At 39.0% G+C, this 19,404-nt stretch overlaps 1 protein-coding gene across 5 annotated transcripts in view; it reads right to left on the minus strand.

The window, feature by feature from the left end:
* LOC101845701 (calcium-activated potassium channel slowpoke) overlaps positions 1-16,849 on the minus strand; it is a gene marked incomplete at its 5' end in the record, with an annotated part of 59,588 nt that extends 42,739 nt beyond the window's left edge. For 4 of the 5 annotated variants that reach the window (XR_004858656.1, XM_035970371.1, XM_035970369.1 and 1 more), the window contains 10 exon segments: positions 409-444; positions 1,590-1,666; positions 5,312-5,470; positions 7,538-7,650; positions 8,522-8,677; positions 11,540-11,692; positions 12,482-12,587; positions 12,947-13,057; positions 14,037-14,128; positions 16,679-16,849. Coding sequence is in view for 4 of the 5 variants with exons in the window: in XM_035970371.1 (XP_035826264.1) it covers positions 409-444; positions 1,590-1,666; positions 5,312-5,470; positions 7,538-7,650; positions 8,522-8,677; positions 11,540-11,692; positions 12,482-12,587; positions 12,947-13,057; positions 14,037-14,128; positions 16,679-16,849 (1,174 nt within the window). 5 annotated transcript variants of the gene reach the window in all.
* Between the last annotated feature and the right edge of the window lie 2,555 nt (positions 16,850-19,404).

Genomic DNA, 19,404 nt, shown 5'->3' on the forward strand with positions numbered 1-19,404 from the left:
CATATTTTAAAACAGAAATTAAAAAGCTATAACTGAATAAATCTAGCTGAACTGAAAGAAAAAATTATAAGTAACCTTCAAGGAATTTTAAATATTCTTACTAGTTTTCTCCTTTTACTGCAAAACTCTATACCTAACAAAATTTTTTAACTGAAACTGTCCGTCTATTACAGCAGTTCATATTCTGTAAATATGGATTATGATAAGTTGCTTTTGCTTTAAAAAAAAACAAAAACAACACAAAAAAAGTTAAAATTGACAAAACATGCCCTTGTGAAAAAGCATACTGAAGTGTGGAGTACTGGAATACATATTGCAGACACAACATGAGAAACCGTGATGGGTAACAGGTGTGTATACAGGAGGCTATTGAATGAATTTTAAAAAAACCAAGATGTTCAAAGCTACCTAAAACCGCTGCTGCTCCTTTCTTGAACATTGCCACTTAGGTAGGAAGGAAGGAGGAAATAGAAAACAGTGACAAAAATATTCTGGTAAATACTGGCACACTGCATTTAGAAAACGAACCAAAACAAAAAATGGTGGTATTACACAAAACCAATAAGACATAGTAAAACATTATGTCCTTGTGAGGGGGAGAACGCTTGCAAACACCACTCCCATGCATGTGAAGGCTATATAGGTTCAAATATTCATCAAGTTCTTTGCTGTATCATCAGGGTGTGTAATAGCTCGCCATGATTGGTTCATATTAGACTGAGTACTCAAAGATATCACAATTTTGAAAACCATCTCCTGGAAGAACCTATCATACGAAAGCATAACGAAAGATAATATTTCAGTAACTTTTAAAAATATGAGTAACTAAAAAACAAATAAACCCTGTCCGACGTTACATATCTTTAAAGTTCTATCTGATAGTAAATAGTAAAGATAAAAAAGAAAAAACCCCCCAGGAAAGCATGCTCCTGACTTCATGACAAAATGAAGACTTTTCAGGTTAGCAGAAGCCGTAAATGGAGAGCCTGCACTGGGCTAAATGCACAGAACCTTTCTTTCCATGGCAGCTGTACATAGTACCATTTCTTCTTTAGTATAGGAAACAGAACTATAGTAACACTGTGATTTTTAAGAGGCTTCCAACATATCTGCTGTACGCTAGACAATTTTCAAAGAATATCAAACTAGCATCTATGTTCTATATGGAATTGTGTTTTAGAATCGAGGGCTTGCCATTTGATGGAACCAAAGAATAGAAAGCAAACAGTTTTTATCTAAGGGCCATATTCATAAACAAGTTTGATGCACTGATGGCATAACAGGAAAAAAATATTATTTTCTGAGATGCCTCAAACTCTTCCACAAATAATCTAAGGCCATAACAAATTATTTACAACACCTTCTAAACTTAAGAAACCATCATTTCTGCCAAAAACATAATCATTTCATCAAACTCTATGGATTTATGAACACAGCCCCAGCTCACTATATACCAAAAGGCCAAAATGTGCACCCCATATCACGTACACTTCAGGAGAAATACACTTCAGCCAGGGAGAAATAAAACCAGTTGCCTATGACTGTCTAATTAGATGGGATGCACTAGAATAGAGCTATCAAATACTTACGGGGTCTGCACTTGCACTTTTTGATCTGTCTCACATCAGAAACATTGGCGTGGCAGTTCTTGCAATAGTAAAATGCTCTGAAACAGAGAAAAATAAAACTAGCCCTCTCTTTCCCACATGAGTATATAAGAAACAAATTCATTCAATATGTATGACGCTGCGATAAAAACACACTTCCACTTCCCGTCATGCCCCAGTTTAAATCTTTAAAGTACATAAATAAATGACCGAGTTAAGCATAAATTAGGTTCTTAAGGACTGTGAGAAGATAAAAGCTGAAAAAAGCACATTTGAAGGAACGCAGTTGTGGTTTTGCATTGAAAAATGTAGAAAATGAGCTGTCAATAATTTCAATGTCTTTTACAGAGATGGAAAACCACCAGAACTTACTTATATTTGGATGACGAGACATATTTTCATAGGTCATAAACAGACTAAGGCTACCTGAATTATTTTTTACTTGCATTACGTAAGGCCCGGTTACACTTAACAATGAATTTTTAAATAATTGAACAAAATTCAAGCGTCACCTGATATTTTTTGTGCAAGGTGAGTTGGGGTGCAGAATCACTTTGAAATTAGCTGCCGTAAGGGATTAAACTTAGTATGAAAAATTGAAAAATACGGGAAAAAAGAGCCTCATGAGAATATCAGACACACAAGAGAACCCGTCATCCATGACTGTGGCTCAAAAAGACGACTAAATGGTGTATCATTTTATTCTCTCGTGTTATAAGCTCTCAGCTCCTCTCGTGTCTCACATACAATTTCTTTTGTCATAGTTAAAAACTTTAAGTTGTACTGCTCGATGAGGAGATTAATTGTCCATGAAGCATCAATGTCTGAGCTGTATAATGTATTCAAACAACTTTGCCACAAGCAGGTGCATGCTTTAGAGAATTTGTGATGTGTTGTGCAAGTGTGGAAGCATGAGGACCTTTTGAAATAAGACATTTTTATTTGATCTTGCAAGCCCTAGCCCTGTAGAAACCTTTGACGGATTAAAGCTGTAGTTATTCAACCAAAAAAAAAGAAAAGTCAGTTATTGAAATTTTACAAAAGATTTCCAGTATAAGAAAAGCTTTTGATATGCGCCGATGTTTGTCCTCAAAGTGGTCGATTTTTGTGCTTGTTATTTTGCAGAAATCTAAAGGCCCACTTGTGCTTTAAGAAAAATTGTACACAAATAGGATGATGGACGATTTATCGTTTATGCAATATTCGTTACACGTACCCAAACACTTGTATGAAAACAGGATGATCGGACAATAGATTGGAGACAAGACAGAGAAATCAAGCGCTGCCTCATTTTTGGGGGCCATCTGTATTAGATTTGGGAGAGACGAGCTTGGACGTAGAACCCCTCTGAAATTTGCCGCAGAGCAGGAATAAACATAGCGTTTAAATTTTTAAAATATAGTTATCTGTCGAAAACAACTTCATTTTCAGAACCAGCATTGCAATATAAGCAAAGTAGGTCTTTAAGAACCTGACTTGACGTGATATTTAAACTTAAGCAAACATTTTATTTTTCAGTTGACGGTGAAGTCATGTACCACGGTCATCTAGTGTATAACGTATCTGACGTGAAAACTTCTACCCATACACAGCACAGTCACTGAGCAGTATGGTGACTCAGTCAAATGACACTGTTATTTTCTTTATTGAGATGAACAGATCCGATGAATGTCTGTGGAAGGCCAAAGACTAGAGCAGCAAATTAATAGAGAGGGTATAAGAATAACCAGCGTCATTTTTGCCAAAAGTTTAACCAAGATGCAACCAAAAACTTTTGTGATAAAAAAAAAAAGACTGGCTTTTAAAATGAATTATAGGCCTACATTCACCAGATCCCGACTGATAGCTTTCTTCAGTTCTTCAACTGGAATGTCGTTCAGATTGTTTAGATCAAATCACAGTTTTTGGTTTTCAACGACTGCTTTGCTATTTCATAAGATGTGTATACTTGTCTTTTTTCTGAAGAGGTTGAAAAACAATGTTAGATACATATTAGCAAGCGTTATTCCAATTTTCCGACAGAAAAAAAGGATGACCGATATGGAATTAATAATTGTTCAGATACTATAAAAAAGCTGATGTTTCATGGTTTTCAGGCTGTATGTCGGTTCATGGCCACTGCACATATCAAATGATATGGAAGGATAAAATAGAAAAGACAAATGACACTTTAATGACAATGACAATGACAATCTTTATTCATCTCGCAGGGAGAAATTTGTCTTGGTCGTTAACAATGGCAGTAGACGTTACAAAAGTTAGACATAAAGGTGCACTCACGCAAACGCACAACAAGACAGGACATTATGCCAAGTAAATACATGTCTCACGGGCTGGGACAACCCGCTCCTTAACACATTCATTCTCTCTCTCTCTCTCTCTCTCTGTTTCATTTGTAGCACTGTGTGTTCAGTAACCTCACTGCAGTTGGTACGAATGAATTTCTATATCTGTCTGTTCTTGCTTTTTTGGAAATGTATTGTTTACTGCGGGTCGATAGTTGAAATTCCGATGTCAGTGGGTGGCTATGGTCACTAAGCATTATTTCCGCCTTTTTTAGAACGTTTGTCTTGTGCAGATATTCAAAGTTACTTAGGTCTCTACCAATTGTTCTTGATGCCTTTTTTATCAACTTATTTAGTTTTATAATGTGCTGCCTTCCCAGATTGCTACCATAGCAAGTGGTTCCAAAATTTATCAAAGTTTCTATTGTGGTGGTGTAGAAAATCTGAAGGATGGATGGATTCAGATTGAAAGACTTTAGTTTCCTCAGAAAGTACAGCCTCTGATTTACTTTTTTAGCGATATTGTTTACGTGGTTTTGCCATGTAAATTTGTTGTCTATTGTAAGGCCAAGCTTTAAGTCATATACGTCTATTTGCCCCTACTTTTTGATGATTAACCCATTTCTTCTGTCTGCCAAATTAACACAAGCATTTCTCAGACATCAATCAGCTGGATGGCAGCAAACTTACCATTCTCTCTTTGAATTCAAGCAGAGAGAACACACTCTAAGGAATTCCACGACAAAAGAAAAGAACCTACCAGCACCTCTTACAATTTGGCACATGACCAAAAGGAGGAAGCATATGCATTGCTGGATCAGAAACAGCAATAACAATCCTTTCTACTATCCCGTTCTGACCCTGAACTCTTTAAGGACATAACAGACACAATGTCCGATCAGCAGCAGGCCAACATCAACATTGTGGCACATTTCCAACCATCATACACAAATCAGAAACACTAATTTGCATATTTCACAGCATGCGTTCTGTTACCACCCATTTTGAGTTGTAGATAAAGAAAACAGAATTGAGTAATCATTACGAAGAATGAAGTTATGCTCCTATTTTAAAGTGCCCCAAAAGAGTGTATCCTGAAGCATTATCCAATGACCAAAACATACGAGGTAACACACTGTCCTGAATACAGTGTCTGCATCCTTTACCCTCTCATAAAAAGACATCCAAGGAAGCTACAGCTGCATTCCCATCAGGACTAAGAAGTCTGCACACTCAGCAGTAGCTTGTTATAGTTTAGCAAGAGTAAATTGAAGTTCAGGACTTCCCTTGCTGGTCGAGAGGGCATGCTTCTTAATAGCTGAAGTCAAATAAACCAAATGTCAGTGCGCCAGTTCCACCCAGGCTAAAGAGAAAAAAATGTTAACTCCAGATCAGTAGAAGAGACCCCCTTCCTCTAACCTTTTGACCTCCTCCGCAGACTCCGCGATGAAGAAGCCTTGGGTGGCATTCTCAATCTTCACTTTTGGGCCGGGGTTGATGGCTAGGGTGCTCTCCCTTGTGTCTTCCTGACGTACCTCTATAGCCAAGAGCAGCAACTTCAACTTGGAGAAACACAACCTGAGAGGGAAAATGAAGACAACATGAATTTACAGCATTATACAGGATGTGTAACTTGATCAAACCAAACCTTGCAGCGATAAAATCATGGTTTTCCCCCCAATGCCTGAGGTGTCAACCCTCAACCTTATCAGAACCATATTTCTAGGTATATAATGAGGTCAAACAATTTTTTTTATCAAACAATATGACCGTGTCCATTTTTAGCTTCAAATCTAACAAAAGCTTGCAAAAACTGCATAAAGGAAAGTGTAAAAATAATTTTGTTATATACGAAATTCAAACACATGACAAATTCATTGTTTCACTGTTATGTTGCAGTGTAATACACCAAAATAATTTCCGCTCCACTGTGTTTTCAAAATAATACAAAGGCCGATTCTGACACTGTATGTAAGTCAAGAGATGAAGGCATTCCAAATTCAGAACTGCCCTTTGAATTAAAGTCCTGACATTTGTAGTTCTTTTTCTTTTTATATATGTGTATATGATGTGTCATTTTTTTGTCTGTTGCGTCAAGTATCCCTTTTTTTTTTTTTCATGCTGGACCATTTCTTCCTTCTTTCTACACAGGCAATCAAATCTATTCCATGTATTTAATTCAATTTTGGTGATGATTCAAAACTATGTTCATAGATTTTTGCTGACAATAATCCCCCCCCTCCCCCCCAATTTCGATTACCAAATAAATCTGTAACCACAGGAAACAGCAGGGGTCTAAAAATTTATAGGCCCCTACTCAAACAAAATGAGTATCTTCCTGCTGGTCTCAAAATCATTAGTAAACCTAATAGAGCAGATTTAATTCAAACCATCTCTAAAACCAACATATTTTGTTTTCATTGTGAATCTACTTTTCATGATAATTTCCCCACAAGTATTTGTGTGCTGCAGTCCCAAAATAGAAGAAATATTACAAAATTTTTTAAAATATCTCCTTCACCATTTGCAAGCCTTCCAACCAATAACCCAAATGCAAGTAAACCTCTGGTCAAAATAAATTACAAAAGGAGGATTTTTTAACCTTGGCTCCCTCTTAAATTTCAATTACAGTCGAACCTGCGTAAGACGGAATCGCGAGGGAACCAGAAAAAAATTCCGTCTTAGACAGGGGAATTTAGGGGGAGATGGAAAGGGTGAGGGGGGGGGGGGGGGAGGAAGAGTTCAAAGGCCCATCCGGTGAGATCAAGGATCGCTTGTCCGATCGGCAATCAGGGGTCAAAACTTCACACCTCTCTATTGCAATGACATGCGTCAGTCTTACTTATCCAATTACCACCAGTGCTTGCCTCTTCTAAGACAACTGTTTGATCTATTAAAAACATAAACGTTTGAACATCTTTGCTTCCACCCTTAGCCCCACCAATCAGTGTAACAAGCACAGTCAACCAATGCCACCCCTCACTGCCATCATGTAACAACAATTCAAGGAACTCTTTTCTCTGCTGGCCTACGATCAGGGCGGCAGGCATCGGTCAGTCTAATTTCACACCTCTGGCTTCTGGCTACCCAAGAAAGTTTCCGTAGTGGTTCGCTACTCGAGGACTCTCACAGGCAGTCGTGAGACTTCACACCCGCACTACACTGACAATCTGCATCGCTCAGGGTTCACATGATGGGGTAACATCTACCCCCAAATTGCACCCCTACTCCCCTGCTTCGTCCAGCCGTATGGCCTTGGTGTTAAGTGTAGAATCAAACTTGCGAGTTTTGTTTCAAATCAGTGCTGAGCGGGCAAAGCATTTTCCGTCTTAGACAGGTGAAACTCTCGGAAGGGAGCGGATTTTTCTTTCCCTTTCCACGTTGGACAGGTTTCCGTTTTATACAGATAATTAAAGAGGAAAAAATCAAGGGGGGGGTGGGAAGATTCCGTTAAGACAGGTTTTCATTTTATACAGGTTTCCGTTAAGGCAGGTTCGACTGTATATACAAATTGCTACAAGTCTTACAGTTCACAATAATGACTTTCAAACAAGCACCCCCCCCCCCCCCCCCCCCCCCCCCAATAGCTTTTACATAATGTGTGCAACATTTGTTCAGTAGGAAGTGCTAGTAGCTTGGTCTTACTCTGCAGCCTCTGGGAAGGTGAGGGCGTTAAAGGCACTCGACAAATACTCAGTGTACATTTCCATGCCAGTCCCTCGCATATAATCAGTCTGCCACTGTGACATCTCAGGCGTCTGGCAGGACAAGGAAAAACAAACATAAAAGTATGAGTTAGGGCAAGAAAATCACCAAAAACAAATTTACATCATGGTTATATAAGACATTTAAAATCATGGTCATATAGGATTGGTTGTTATAACACTAATACACAGAGCATTTAAAAGGTAGGGCACATTCGTCCCCTATCGTTACACCAGACTGAAAAAAAATATACCAAGAGGAATGAGAAATATTATTCAGACCACACCGGGCGTCAATCCATAAAATTTAACACGAAAGCTCAAATTCATACTGATCTGTACCAGTACATAACATGCAGGGAGCAAAAGTACAAACACAAATGACAGAAGGATAAGAAATCACCATGAGAAATAGCTAAACAGAGGTATATATATAACCCTTTTCGAAAGAGGTACAAACATAAGAATTCACTGTGCTTTTTGTAGTGACAGTTTACAGATAGGAAATATTCCCTAAATTAATACAGTTTAACGGGCAGGCAGGGCTGACAAAGAATTAAACAGACAGAAAGACAAACAAACAAACAGATAGATCAACATACTGACAGACAGACATACAATAATGCAGAAGCACATACAGGCACAGATTGTAGTGCAACATAATTAGAGAAATAATACTCATTCTCTTATATATAATATCTATATATATATATATATATATATATATATATATATATATATATATATATGTATTTCTTGATATCTCTTTAAGTATATTTTTGTTCTGATTTTAACACTCATTTTATGATGATCACTTGGTACTTTATAGTAACAGATAAATCAGCTAGTTTTCTTTCGAATTCGAGAGATATGAAGACTTCTAAATGTAAGGGTTTAAGATCAGGCTGTCTTGAGAAAGACTCACTGGTTTGTATGAGCGCATGGTGAACAAGTTTGCCATCAGAGTGGAGAAGCCGGGGGCCAAACAGCTTTGGGCAATGAAACCAAGTTTGAGTTCCGCCACACATACAGCATCGTCTCCTCTCTTCCAGTCCCAGCTGGGAATGTTCAGCAAATAGGCCTACAGGGGATACAAAAGAGCATGCTTAAATTAAGTCGATGAGTCTTTTGAGATATAAATTATTAAGAGCGCTGTGTGTTGAGAGGGCATTTGCACTATACTAAAGCTATCCAAATAGTAGTAACAATAATAATAATAATATTAATAGTAATAATAACAATAACAATAACAATAAAGAACACAATAATAATGATAACATTTATATAGCGCATATCCACACTCTACACCATGCTATATGTGACACCTAGTGATCCAGTCTTCATGATTCAGGGACGATTCCTTGTACCCAAAACCTAAACAGGGACTGCCAATTCCAGTCAAAAGATTCATTTGACTTTAATCTAACATGCACAGAGCGAAATCAGAGGGAAGCAGAAATCTTTTCATAAGTATGATTTTCACTATGTAGGAGTTTAACATATACTCTTTAACATTCTTAACTTCACACCGCAAATCAAAGGCAATATCTTGATAAATACTTATCAAATCTGTCTGAAAATTTCAGATAAGACAGTGCATTCATTTTACAGCAAGGGAAACATGTGGAATGCAACGTTCAGTAACGTGTGATGACATCTGGTGTAGTTCAGATCTTTACATCGTCGACGCACGGATGGGATGAATCGAGGTATTGACTATTTAGGGATGATGTTCCACTCTTGAATAAGGTTTAATCTAACTGAGCAAGGGACAGAGGAAGGCGTGGTCTTGAGCAAGGGACAGAGGAAGGCGTGGTCTGTCGCAAATGGCCCTGAACTGGATTGAGATTTAGTGAATTTTCTGGTCATGGATGCAGGAGAGGAATGTTGTTAGTTTTGAGAAATTGATTTGTCACAGCAACCTTATGAGCATGAACATTATCAGGCATGAATTCTTGTCCTTCGGCTTCATTTTGAAAGAAAAGTACATTGCGCTCAAGAACATGGTTGATTTAGCCTTGAGCTGTTAAGCTCCCAGGAATAGACACAAGCGCAGTCGAGCCAACATCACCGATTTCAGCCCACACCATGACACAACCTCTACTGAAATTATGTGCATGTCTGAAGCAAGCTGGGATGTAAACTTTGGTTGGGTCTTTTGTAGACTCTGGTACTTACATCGTGTTGTTGCAGTCAAAATTGGGACTCCTCTGAAAACATGTACGTACGTTTTCCAAATACGACGTGGCCATCATACGCGCGCTGTGCTCAGTGAAGTCAGAGCTGGATGCGATGAGGCAGCAGTTATATTCAACAAACTAGGCCCCTAGAACAAAGGCTCCCCTCTTTCAAACGAAAAAGAATAGTCATGACAAATATCGGACAGTCATTTCTAAGTCTTTTCGACTCAACCCAAGTCTTCGTTTGCCGGTTGAAATTGATTTCTCAAGCGTTGCATTAGGATGAATGCGTCCACCCTCCATTTTGTCTTTCTGTGTCCTACTCGCTTGGATGTGTCCTTTTGGGAGCCTATCGTTGCCATGTGACCCAGTGTGGCATACACAGTATGTCAGTTTATGTTGAACCGTCTCGAGAATAACGAAAGTGGAGTGCCCACCTGAAGCATTTAAAAGATGTGATTTCAATCCAATTCATTCAGCCGAAGCATGGTGAATCGATAAAGAAAAACCACATCTGTATGTGGCGAAAAATTTGGAAGGAGTCCAACTTAGCGTGTGTAGTTTTTGTTTTCAAAGTTACCCACACGGTATTTGACAAAATATCAAAAACCTCGTGAATGACATCATGAGACAAAACGATCGACCAGTGTACACTAGTTAGTACAGTTCACGAACGACAATGAGCTAGTGCGACAGGTGTAAAAATTTCAAAGTAATTGGAAGTGTAGTTTTTTTCGCTACACACTCTTAAAATGTGTGAAGTTAAAAAAGTTAAAGAGTATATGAGGCGTTTAAAAAAAGGACCTATTTGAAGGGCAATAACTCTGTCATCTTTACATGAATATCAACAAAACTTTGAACAAATAAAATTCAATAGATGACGGCAATTTGCAAATATGAAAGAAAAAAAAATCCATGTGTACTAGAAAGATCAAGTTTAAAAAATGTTGACCAAAATTGAGTTAAAGAAAAATTTCACCTCTTAAAAACGTTCAGCTACAGGGGCAAGATAGAACCATTCTGATTTCAGGACAAAGATGGTAAAACAACAAACATCACATAAAATGTAATCTCACCATACTGAGAAAGTTTTGGAGAAGTATGATCGGGGTTGGCGGAGGGAGGAGGGTGGAGGGAGGAGAGAGAAAATGTTATGCTGTTGGGTTTTTTCTTTACAAACAGACTACGGAAACAACCAACAAACAATCAAACACTTGAAACTAAAGGTTGAACAGGAGGTCCAAAGAATCTACTTAATAGAAACATGCCACAGGACTGAAACAGTCAATGTGCCTTTGATGTCATTGAAAAAGGCAGAACGGAGAACTGAAACTCTAAAGAGTGGAGCCAATCGCAAGATGTCAGGATGAGTATCTGATCTCTCAAGGAAATGGCACCACACATGTCTAAAGTTTACATCACTCCAAAATAGTTTTCTTGATCAGTGAATTCGTTGCAATTCACAATCAAAGTTCCAGACGGATATACAGCATAGCAACCAGTCAGACTCTCACAAACTTCAACTGGCAGCCTAAAGCAGGAACATTCAGCTGGGTAATCTTTATACAAAGTAAACAAAGTATATTTCCAAAGAATACGTTCTAAATGCAAAATAGTGAATGAAACTCATAAACTTAAAACACTTCAGCCACTAAATTAAAATACCCTTCATTTCAGAGTACTGGAAGTAACTTCCACCCCTATTCTTATCACTAAGAGATAACATTCCCTGTGCCTGAGATAAAAGCAGTGCTCTCACTGACCTTGTTATGATATTGTAGCAACTGGACGATCACTTTAATATCACTATGGTAATTCTTGATGGAGATGACTCGCATGATGTTGGCAGCATCCTCTTGATCGGGATCCTGACAGTACTTATTTGCAAGCACTAGGCAGGCGTCTGCTTCTTGGATCTGTAGTGGAGTTAACATACAAAAGGATTAACAGCACATCAACAAAACTATTGCCGTAACGTGTTTGAGGAAGGAAAGTATAGCAGAAAAAACAAAAGGACTGGAAAAGAAAAAGACATATAACTAGTTATGGTAAAATATGAGAGATTGATTATTCCCAAGACTTATTTTTCTCAGTTCCCACCCCTAACATGAAAGACAAGAGGAAAGCAAATTAAACTAATACAAAGTAAATATAGACTGTCATTCACACAACCTCTAAATTCCTGAATCTCAATGACAAATACCCAATAAATGATGCTCAGCCTTCTTTTGAATTTTGGGGCAAGAAAGAGAGGGGATGTAAGGAGTTAAAAAACCCAGATGCACAAGCATGCAGACACATATGTTTATTTAAACAAGTCATGACTTACAAATCAGAACCTACTAGTCTGCAAGTCACGCTGATACCAGAGAGCTGCATCATAAATAAAATTTGTATGGTTACCAACTGCATAATTTAGACACTTGTGTAGGTCATAATATTGTCCCTTGATATTCTATTCTCTTCACTCACCCCCACCTCCACGCTACAGCAAATTGACAAAAGAACTAGCAGCAGGGAAGGGTACAGTTTTTTTAAAAACCCTTTGCTTTTGCCACAGGAGGAGAAGAGCTAAATACATTTGAACTTACTCTTGCCATATAGCCCAAAATGCTTTTTTGGTTTCTTTTCCTCCACTACTCCCCAACAGACTTAAAACAAATATGAAAGACATGAACAGGGACAAAGACAAAAAACAGACTTACTTTGACCCTTTCCAAATCATTTGCATCCATGACAGAACCCCAGAAATATTCCACCTGGGTGAAATGTCTCTTCAACAACCCTTCCAGCTCCAGGCCGGGTAACCCTCTGAGAAAGACATACATATAATACTCTGTAAATATATAAAACAACTTAGCAATATCAACTGCATTATTGATTACTTGTGTCTTCAGCTGAATGTTTGGATCCTCCCGTTCCGTCCAAGGTGTTAATTATGGCTAGGGATTTTATTTCGCTCCTCTCTGTTCTATCTTATCTCAAAGAACAGCAAAAAATTTATCAATTAATTTCTTGAAATAAGTAAACTTATAATTGAAGCTGACCACACTCTAGGACCACATTCATTAAAAACTCCACATTCATTAAAAACATAATAAAGACTATTATGTGTAGACATAATGGAGATATCACGGGCAACAAAAATCATTCCAAGTAAAGTCACTTACTTGTGTAAAAAAACAATCTCTACATCCACATCTTCTCTATCTTTGTGGAGAAAATCTTTCAGGAAGTTGGATACAGAGTCGAAGGTGATGTACCCACATACCACAACATGCCTAAGGAGAAAGCAAAGTGACATGACAATGAGTAAAAAGTATAGAAGAAAACCATTTTATTGCCCCACCTTTGTGCTACCCTCTGCCATTATTCTTCTTTTCTGAGGTGCCAACATCATTCACAAGAGAAACGAAACTAGAAGCCTACATTTTCCTCCCCTTTTCCTGCATCCACATAATATTAGAGAACAGTGCTGATGGATGTAAAAAGAAATGACAGCACTTTAAAGAAGAATATCAGAAACAAAGGAAATATCCTTCTTGCCCTTATCAACATCATCAAGTGCCAGACCTGCAAGACATCGGCAATCACGGTTCTCCATTCCTCGTTTTGCTCATATGCTTTAAAAAAAACCTATATTATCCCAGCCTTTCCACGTCAGCCATTCTGTTCCAGCTTTCCATGTAAGTGGCTTTGGGTCTTCCCCTGCTTCATTTCTTTTCTTTTTTCCCTCTTTTTAATACAATGTCTAATTCTGTGTTATGTCCCATTAATTCAACTCTCTGGCATGAACCACTATGCTTAATAAAGACTAACTCTGGGTTGTAGGGGTTTTTTTTCTTTTAGAATAGACTAACTGTTGAAGAAAGTATGAAGAGGCATTCATTTCTACAAATTAGGGATACAACAGACACTTCCACAAGTATCATGTTGGCCAAATCTCTCTCTCTCTCCCTCTCTCCCCTTCTCTCCCTCTCCCTCCCTCTCTCTCCCTCCCTCTCTCTCCCTCTCTCTCTCTCTCTCTCTCGCTCTCTCTCTCTCTCTCTCTCTCCCTCCCTCTCCCTCCCTCTCTCTCCCTCTCTCTCTCCCTCTTCCTCTCTCTCTCTCTCTCTCTCTCTCTCTCTCTCTCTCTCTCTCTCTCTCTCTCTCTCTCTCTCTCTCTCTCCCTACTTTTAAAATTCTTGAAATTCTTTTAACAATGCTTACTTGAACATTCGTGTTGTTAAAACACAGGATGCTAATAATAACAACACTCACCGTTTGCCTCTTTCCTTTTTGTAGGATCCGCCATATTTCTGGCGTTTACCAAGAATTTCAGCAATCTCAGGGATGAAGCTGGCAAACAGACCCTGAAGAAGACAGAATAATGAATTTTGTTCAATAATTAATAATAACTGTGGCTCACTCACAAAGCACACAATATTTTTTACTTGGGGGGGCAAAAAGCCAGTCCTTTCACATTAAGCATCTACATGGGGTAGAGTTTTTAAAAAAACAAGATTTCTTCTTTGACAAGCAAACACTCTCACTTCAAAGTAACTTTTCTGTCTTTGCTTGGCAACAAACAAACAGCAACAGAAAAATGTTGCTACAAAAGCATACATCCCATTGGAGACAAAGTGGGTGATTTCAGAAAGTAGAGCACTTGGACACCACCAGGAAATTGAATAGAGAGAAGAAAAAAAAGGGAACAGAACATTCACACACTTTTTTGGTCTGTCCAACTCTGCTTTTACTTTCTTGATTTAAAAAAAATACACACATTTACCATTTCATTATTTTATTAGCATACCCACAAAGAAGTATCACTTATCAAATGTTTACATTAATCAAGGGTGGTTCATCAAGCACAGATCTGGAAGGTTTATAAACAAAATAAAGGATCAACGAATGCAGTAAAAAGGAACTTCTGCGAGGAAAAAAAAACCTCAGTACCTTCTCATATAGGAGAATTGCAAGTATAACCATTGTCTATCATTTTAACTGTTTCATCCTACAAGTTTGATATCTTTCTCTTAAAAATGCTGATTATATGAAAATCATCAAATCAATTGATAGGTAAAGATTATTCGTACTTGTGATTTGCCCCTTTCTAGATGAATACCTAATGACTAAAACCTGGGTAATCATCCTCAAACCATTCTAAGATCCTCCTACATGCTACAAAAAAACAACAACATTTGATTGCAGACTCACTACTTATTGTACCATAACCCCTGATTGGCTTCTGATCATTGAAAGAAAGACGATAGAATGGTTTGTATAGAGTCTACATTGAGCTTAAAGGCAATAGCTAAAAATATGCATGATTGATTTCTAAATGGAACATGCAATATCCATAAAGAGAACGACCTGGCTTGCTTTTAGTTTAAACAGTCTGGACAACAACATTCTCTGTCCCCTGAGGGAGCTAAATGCAAAACAATTAATGATCCGGACACAGCATCTCAGCACCCTATTGTGCAATCATACATAGAGAATCTCTTTGTTGCTTTTTCACATCTAAAAAACTCTCTATCCTGTTTGAGTGAATTAAAAAAGAAAAGTTTTGTCCAAAGGCCTTCAACTTGATTCCCACATGAATGCACAAAGCAAACTGGGGAATATTTGTTGTGCTAGCAACCAGCCTAGTTACCAAGAGGTTGTTTTCAAAGTGCCTTATTCAAACTACAATAAACCTTTGTTTTCAGCAGGATGGTGCATTGAAAGTGTATACCTGCTTTTTCTTCCGCATTCAGTAAGAACAGATATATCCATGGGACACTCTATCTTGTAGACTATGGACAACTGAACTAACACAACTAGAGACTACAGCAGTTTTCTAGGGGAAGTATTCTTCCACAAACTAAGACAGTGAAACATGCAATGCCGAAACTGCAGATTACAGGCAGAAACCATTGGGGGAGGGTGCATGATAAAGAGGCAGGAACAAAGACAAGGAACCTTTTGTAAATAGCTTATTTTGGCTAATGGTGGCTTCATCTTTTGGTATTTTCAAACAACCTTCTTGTCCAAAGTAGCTTAACATGCACAACCCGTGGCCAATACAGGTAAGAACAGAATATGCAAATATACAGAACAAATCTTCAGCAGCTTCACATAAAACTAGGAATGAGAGTTAATTTCAAATTTTCATCTGTTTTTATCTTTACTCAATACCCAAAGACTATAATCTGTCACTCATGACATCGTCATAATTCAGAGTGATAAACAGTTTTTTCCTAACCGCTCTTTCTTGCCCTCCCTTTTTCTGTGTCCACCCCGCCTCAGTCCGAGAAGTGCTATGTTTTTTACCTCAATATCGAACATTTAATGATCAAATGCATAATTCAGCAACACTGATGGCCTTTTAATTGCCACTAAAGAAGTGACAACACGTTCAAGTCAATAAGCAGACGAGAATTCCAGTCTCCAGATGATATATCCCTCTCAAACCAAGTTGTTCCTGACAGGCACGATCAAATCCTGTCACCCAAATGATCTAAACTGAGTTGATGGGGCTAAAAAAGACCTATATTTGAATTTAAATTTATTTTAGTTTCCAGTTCGACAAGATAGGGTCCCTTAAAAAGTCACAACACAAATCCAATTTGGAAAGGGATCCAACATCTCAACTCCTATACTACAGTCTTGAGTCTCAATAACCGAGCCAGGAAGGCATGACCATTTGTCTTGAAGCACAGATGATGTTGAACTTATTGCTGTTTATTATTCAGCAGCCTTGAACTCAAAGCCTCCCTGCCATTTGAAAAAAATTAAACCTCTAAAGCCTTTTACTGCTCAATAATCTCACCAAAAAGCACATACTGTCTCCAGCAAGGCAGTGAAGAGGTAAATAAATACACTTGTACTCGTATTTTCCTTTTACTGTACACCAGTTTAGAAAGCAGCGTACTTACGATGAATATCATGATGAAGATGACCACAAAGGTTCTCCCAAGGACAGTGGTGGCAAAGATGTCGCCAAAGCCCACTGTGGACATGGTGACCATTAAAAAGTACAGACATTCCCAGTAGGTGAGGTGCTGGGCGTTGCCGAAGTCGAAGAATGGATCTCCAGAATTCTCCAACTGAAATTAAAAAGAGAAAGAAAACAATAAGTACATAATGTCTGAGTCCTGTAAAATAAGCAAATATTTTTGGTTAGGATCAAAGTTTGGCAATGACACCAAAGTTTTTTCCTTGGGGGGGGGGGGGTGATTTACGGCGCTTGCAACTGCATAAGGTCATATGAGTGCGCGGGACACACCAAACATTTTCAGTTGGTTGAAAATTTTGAATTTTGCCCGGGTGGCGGCCAAAGCTTACTCTTATTGATTTTAGACCACCAAGGGACCTTTAACATGTGCAACTTGCACACGGGACCTCAAAAGATTTTTCGTCCTTGTCCGAGAAGGCAAGAGGTAGATCTTTCCTACCAGAAGATCAGGGGTGTGGCTGAAAGACAGCAGTAAGAAGGTGCCAAGGAAAAGCAGTAGAAAGGCTGCAGAAAGAGTCAGGAGCCCAGAGGAGGGGGCAAAGGAGGTGAGAGGGTGGGGGCAGAAAGAGGAGAAGAAAGCAGACAACAGAACAATTCTAGAGAGGAGGAAAGGAGGAGAAAGGAGACAATTTTAGAGATGACAATTTTTCCGTAGCTACCAGGATTCGAACCCGAGACCTTTGAATGGGAGGCGAACATCTTAACCTCTAGGCCACGAGAGACCCCCACACTAGAGTCCTCGAAGGGGGAGTAGCAAAATAACAAAAAAGCTTCTCTCGCTTCTTATCACACACACAATAGCTCCTTCTATCAATGTCTGGTGGTGACTAGTATGCTTCTGTAGAGGAGAATAGTTTTCAAGAGAGAAACAGAAGAAATAATGCTTAAAATGACTTCTGCCCCCCCCCCCCCTCCCCCTGTTTTGGTAAGTTTTATGGCGCTTGCAACTGTATACGGTCATATGAGCGTGCGGGGCACATTAAACATTTTCAGTGGGAAGGAAATTTTGAATTTTGCCTGGGTGGCGGACGAAGCCTACTCTTATCGATTTTGGACCACCAAGGGATCTTTAACGTGCCAACGTGCACAGGGAACCTCCAAGATTTTTCTCCCTTGTCTGAGAAGGCTAGGTGTAGATCTTTCCAACCAAAAGATCAGGGATGCTGCTGAAAGACAGCAATAAGAAGGAGCCAAGGAGTAGCAATAGAGGGGCTGCAGAAAGTTTTAGTTTTAGTAGAGGTTTTACGGTGACCGCAACTGCAGAAGGTCATATGAGCGCCAGAAGATTAGAGAATAACAAATATAAAACAGAAGAAGGGGAGATAAGGACGATAGATGTTTGATAGGAAAAAAGAAGCAAATCACACCAGAGCACCCGCCAACCACCCACTGGCTGCAGAAAGAGTCAGGAGCCCAGAGGATGGGGCAAAGGAGGTGAGGGGGTGGTGGCAGAAAGTGGAGACGAAAGCAGACGACAGAACATTGCTAGAGAGCAGGAAAGGAGGTGACAGGAGACAATTCTTAAGAGAGAAAAAAAATTCCACTGCTATCCGGATTCGAACCCGAGACCTATTGAATTAGAGGCGAACATCTTAACCTCTAGGCCACGAGAGCCCTCCTTCTGGCCTCTGCTATGGCTAAATGAGATCAATTCTTGAAGAGAAGAGTGCTAAATTTTGATTATTTAAAAGTTTCCTTTCCACTTGTCAATGTACGCAGCTTGTGCACTTTTCTCTTGGCATCAGTATCTTGCTGCCATTGCACTCATTCATTACCCAAGTACTTTGATGGGGATTTCCAACAAAACAAGGGAAAGGTTTGATAAGAGCAGATACTTGACTTACGCCACGTTTGTTTATAGTAAGAGAACCCAGAGCAAACATCAGACTCACTTTCTCACCTAGACACAAAATATCTAAAGGTAAGATAAAGGCAAGACGATCAGATTAGTATCTTGGTGCAGAAGGTTGCCAGAATGCCATCCATGTTGAAGGTCAGACTGACTAAAAGTACCACCAGATCTTTGCAGCCTTAACTAACTAGGGTTTGAGGGTCTGCACCAAGAACATTAACTCGGTGGTTGCTCCACGCTGTAGCATCCAGGCTAGGAGTATGACGGTCGAGTGCCACCCGTCTTGTTGCTTACCAATGGCTTGCAGCTATCAACTTCGAAGCTGCGGCCGAAAAAGAATGCTTAGAGCTTTATCTGTTGCACATGACATAAATAATATTGTACACGCTACCGAGGACAATAGCGAGAGCCATTAAAGTGGTTCACTGAAATCCTCTAGGATATGATCCTGGGCACAGTGAGCCTCAGACGTCCTGGCTACTAATACCAGCGAAGTATGCGCCTTCACTGATGTGATGCTAGAACACCAGGCCAAGCAATCGGAAACATAAAATACTGTCCATCTCACACAGTACAGTTTTGATGACTCAAAGATCGAAACCCATAACTTTAATTGAAATAAAAGCATTAGATATTTCATACTATGATCAATAACGTCGCAGCATACATTTTGAATCAACACGCGTCTCAATTCTGGCCCAATTTGTGTGGCGTAATCAATACATGTAAGACCAGGAGAAGGAGGAGCCAAACAGTCAGCTTCTAGACATGACTGTGGTTTTGAAGCAGTTGGG

This window comes from Aplysia californica, unplaced genomic scaffold (genome assembly GCF_000002075.1).
Source record: "Aplysia californica isolate F4 #8 unplaced genomic scaffold, AplCal3.0 scaffold00259, whole genome shotgun sequence".
Taxonomy (NCBI): Eukaryota; Metazoa; Mollusca; class Gastropoda; order Aplysiida; family Aplysiidae; genus Aplysia; species Aplysia californica.